The 4,591-nt window shown below is 58.3% G+C and overlaps 1 protein-coding gene across 1 annotated transcript; it reads left to right on the top strand.

Annotated features, from left to right (window-relative positions):
• Window positions 1-1,990: 1,990 nt before the first annotated feature.
• On the top strand, window positions 1,991-4,585 carry LOC103798484 (SWI/SNF-related matrix-associated actin-dependent regulator of chromatin subfamily D member 2-like; the record flags this gene model as incomplete). The annotated part of the gene is made up of 4 exons (XM_009070749.1): window positions 1,991-2,175; window positions 3,574-3,616; window positions 3,918-4,040; window positions 4,406-4,585. Coding segments are annotated over 4 exons (531 nt in total), but the record flags the coding sequence as incomplete, so codon positions are not given.
• Window positions 4,586-4,591: the final 6 nt, after the last annotated feature.

Below are 4,591 nucleotides of genomic sequence, written 5' to 3' on the forward strand. Positions count from 1 at the left end.
TCTGTCACCCTCCAAGGAGCAGATGACAGGACACACAGGAGACCCTGCACAAGGTGCTGTCACTGAGCTGGAGCTGCCAAAGACTCTCTCAGATCATTTAGCCAACCTACAAATCTCTCATTGTGGGGATAGATCCAAAATGTGACCCATGGAGGGCAAAAGAGACCTCAGGGCATGGTGAGAGCTGCCCTAGCCAAGGGACAGGAGCTGATCATGGCCCTGTCACCTCCATGTGAACCTGCAGTGCTGACAGCATTCCCTGGGCAGGGAAGGCTTTGTGTAGCCATGTAGGAAACCTCCCCATGGCACTTTTCCTGTGGCACTGGTGACATGTGAGCTAGAAAAACCCCCAGGGCAAGGGTTTCCCTGTCTGCCATCTGTCTTCTCCATGCTCCTGGTGCCTCCAGGGAGCTCCAGGCACTTCTTGCAGCCTCAGCACTACACTGAGCTGCTCTTGAGCCCTGAGAATTTCAGCTTAAAAGTTTTGCAGCTGCTTCTCAGGGTTTATCTGCTCTCCAGCAGCCTTTGCAGGTGGGTCAGCACAGCACAGCCACACTGAGCTGCCAAACTGTGTTTGCTGTGGTTTTGCATGTTGCAAAGTGTGTAGGTCCTGGTGCTGCTCTCTCCTCCTCCCAGCCCTGCCACAACCCATCTCTTGATAAACCCAGCAAAACTGGGTTTTGCCTTGTGGTTTTTGGCAGAAAAAGGTGCTGGGGCTGCTGCCACAGCTCTGCCTGTCACGAGGTGTTGTGCAAACAGAGCTGCTCAGAAGGAGACAAACATCTGGGGGCTGTGAGGAGGAAGGAGGAGGCTCCTGCCCCATGGCAAGGGCAGGTCTGCCAGCCCAGGCTGTGGCAGTGGCACTGCTGAGAACAGCTGGGCAGTGTGGAGCTGGTGTTGGTTGTGTAACAGGCTCAGCCTCTGCCTCTGTGTGTGTCTGAGCTTCCACGTGCAGCACTAATCCTGGGGCCCTGCTGCCCTGCTCCCAGCTGGAATAGCCTTCTCTTTTGGGCAGAGACACCCATGGCCTCAGGCTCCAAGTGACTCAAGTCCTTGGGCTTGTGTTTCCCAGCTTTCTGGGGAGGGAGGGAGTGTGTTTTGGCTCCAGCTGCCATCAAACCACCCTCCTCCTTTGGCTGAGAGCAGCACAGGCTGCCAGGATGCTCCTGTGCTCCCAACCCTCCTGCCCCCAGGTTTGCCTCCAGATGTGCAGGTGAGGAGGAGGTGGCTGTGTTAGCTCCCCACTGAGTGCCCTGGGCATGTCCTGGCAGCCTGCAGCAGGGCAGAAATGTTGCTCTGCTGGCTCGGTGGCTCTCCCAACCTCCCATCTTGGCAGCAGGGAGTGTGAGGATCAAAGGATCCCGGGGAGCTGTTGGCTCAGACTGCTGCTGGAGCAGGCTGGAGCACGTAGGGGTGGCTGGAGGGTCTTGGGGTGCTGTGACCCACTGTAGGAGGCAGTGGAGGGTGTGGAGAGTGTTCACCTGCCAAGCTGCTCTGCCCTGGGGTGCAGAGGGGCTGGGAGGGCTGCCCTGGCTGGAGCCCCTGGCTGGGGTTGGGTGTTGTGTCGTGGCTCGTGAGTGCCCTGTGTGGTCCCTGCAAGGGGAAGGATGGGAGCTGCCTCCATCCCTCAGCTTCCTGCCTGCCTGGTAGGAAGTGGGATTGCCCTGCTCCCCCAGGCTGCTGCCAGGACAGGAACCTGCTCTGGTGGGAGGTGTCCCTGCCCAGGGCAGGGGTTGGGGCTGGCTGATCTCTAAGCTCCATTCCAACCCCTAAAATTCTGTGCTTCTGTCATTCCTGTCCCTGATGCTGTTGTCCAGGAAGAACTCCAAGAAGTGAATGGATTCTGTCATACTGTGGTTGGCCCACAGAAGGTGGTGTAGGAGCCAGAGGGTGGATGGCATCAGCAGGTGACATCAGCAGGTCCCAGCTGAGGTCAGGCCCTTTGCAGGGTGGTGTTTGACTCACTCTTCCTCTCTTCTCTCCCCCCCAGCGCCCTGGGATGCCTCCTGGCAGCAGGATGCCCATGGCAGGGCTGCAGGTGGGACCACCTGGAGCTCCTCCCTATGGAGCAGCCTCTCCAATGAGGCCTGGTCTGCCCCAGGCCATGATGGATCCGTTCAGGAAGCGCCTGCTGACGCCCCAGGCACAGCCACCCATGGCCACCCAGAGGAGAGGGTAAGGAGCCAGGACCCTCCACTCTGGGATGAATGGGGGAAGGAGCAGGAGGGTGGTTTGCCCTGCTGGTTGCACTTCAGAAAGTCATGGAGTGGTTTGGGTTGGAAGGACCTTAAAGCCCATCCTGTCCCACCTCCTGCCACGGGCAGGGACACTTTCCACCAGCCCAGGGTGCTCCAAGCCTGGTCCAACCTGGCCTTGAATGTTCCCAGGACGAATTGGGAGCCAGCAGCTCCTCACTTGTTTACAACACTGCTAATCCTTTTGCTGTTTCTGCTTTCCACAAGAGCAGATCTTGATCACTGGGAGCTGTTTCTCAGGACAGGATCCCTTGGGCCTCGTGGATGCTCAGGTCCCGTTCCCTGCCCTGGCTCCAGGGGAAGGCTGAGAGCTCCTTTTGCTCTGGGACCCCTCTGAGGGCTGTGCATCCTGCAGTGCTCCAGGGCAAGCAGGGATTAAGGCCAAGGGGCAGCTCAGAGGCAGCTCAGGGGTTGGCTGCTGGGATCAGCCGTGCTGGGCTGGAAGAGCATCCCTGTGTCCCTGGCTGCGGATCAAGGGATCAGGGGCCACCAGCTGCTAGCAGGGTGGGCAGACCCTGCAGGCACGAGGTGTTTCTGTGGCAGGAAGAGCTCTAAGAAGGGCTCTGCCCTTGCTCCTGGCTCGGGCTGTCCTTCCCAGTGTCCTCCCAGTGGACCTTGGACCCCTCGTGACGGCAGCACCACGTGTGCTGCCAGAGAATGGAGCAGGACTTCCCTCTGCCCTGTCTCCTGGGCAGCACCATGGCAGGAGAGTGTTCCCCTGTGCCCAGGCACTGAGCAGGAGCTTAGTGGGGCATCAGGCTGGGGGCAGAGCCCATGGGCCCAATCTGCCACAAGCCTGGAGAGAGCTAGGATGGCTCCTTGGCTCTGGAGGTCACTCTGCTCCCTCTGCCCACCCTGATTTCAGCCCCACCATGGCAAGGCTGCTTTGCTTTAAGCTGCTTTTGGGTGAGCTCCTGGCAGTGGCAAGGCTGGTTTGTTTAGAGTGAGTTCCTGGCAGAGGCCTTTGGTTTTGTAGCACTGGGAGAAGGTGATAGCTGTTTCCAGAGAGGAAATTTGGGAATGCTGTTGTGCAGATGGGAGTGTGGCTGCTGCCTGGCTGCCACAGGATCAGAGGAAAGCTGGAAGGGACACCCAAGGATCATAAATCCAACTTCTGCCCTGCACAGACACCCCAACACCCCACCCTGTGCTTGAGAGTGTTGTCCAAACACCCTCTGAGCTCTGTCAGCCTTGGGGCTGTGCCCACTGCCCTGGGAGCTGTTCAGTGCCCAAACAGCTCAGGGGGCAGAGCCTCCCCCTGTGCAGGAGGTGCTGAGGGAGCTGCAGTGTTCCACTCTTGGCTGTGTGTGCTCTGCAGGGTGAAGAGGAGGAAGATGGCTGACAAGGTGCTGCCCCAGAGGGTGAGTGAGAACTCGGTGTGGGGGAAGGAGCTGAGCTGCAGCAGAGGGGACAGAGAGCCCATGGTGGGAGGACCTCACAGAGCATTTCAGTCCCAAACCATCCTGGAGTATTTCTGTCTCTTCCTCTGGGGTGGCAGGAAAAGTTGGGAGCTGTAAAGTTGGACTCTGAGCAAGCAAGAAGCAGTGATGGCTTGGGGTGGAGACCACAGGAGGACCCTAAGCCTCACTGGGAGTGCTGGGGGGCTGTTGGGGGGTGTAACCCCTCCTTGCACACAAGGGACTGAGCATTTGTGTGTGGCAGATCCGGGAGCTGGTCCCAGAGTCCCAGGCCTACATGGACCTCTTGGCCTTCGAGCGCAAGCTGGACCAAACCATCGCTCGGAAGAGAATGGAGATCCAGGAGGCCATCAAGAAACCCCTGACAGTGAGTGGCAGCCCTGCCTGGGAGGGTGGGGCCACAGGTCCTGGAATCATGGGCTCACAGAATCCTTAAGGTTGGAAAAAACCTCTAAGGTCACGAAGTCCAACCGTCAACCCAACATTTGTTCAACACTGACCGTGTCCCCAAGTGCCACATCCACGTGGTTTTGAACCCCTCCAGGGATGGTGATTCCACCCTGGGAAGCCTCTTCCAGTGCTTTACAGCCCTCTGTGTGAAAACCATTTCCCTAATATCTAATCTAAACCTCCCCTGGTACAACTTGAGGCCATTTCCTCTCAGACTGGAACAGAAGTGGGTGCTGCAGTCACCCTCTCCCTCCAATCACCTCCTCCCTCTGTTTTCCACAGCAAAAGAGGAAGCTGAGGATTTACATCTCCAACACTTTCACCCCAGCCAAAGAAGAAGGAGAGGGTGGTGAGCGTGTGGCCTCCTGGGAGCTCCGTGTGGAGGGCAAACTGCTGGAGGATGTAAGGATCCAGGAGGGGTCAAGTGGTGGGAAGAACACAAGGATCCAGGAGGATGAAGGGGTGGGA

This window comes from Acanthisitta chloris, unplaced genomic scaffold (genome assembly GCF_000695815.1).
Source record: "Acanthisitta chloris isolate BGI_N310 unplaced genomic scaffold, ASM69581v1 scaffold39472, whole genome shotgun sequence".
NCBI lineage: Eukaryota > Metazoa > Chordata > Aves > Passeriformes > Acanthisittidae > Acanthisitta > Acanthisitta chloris.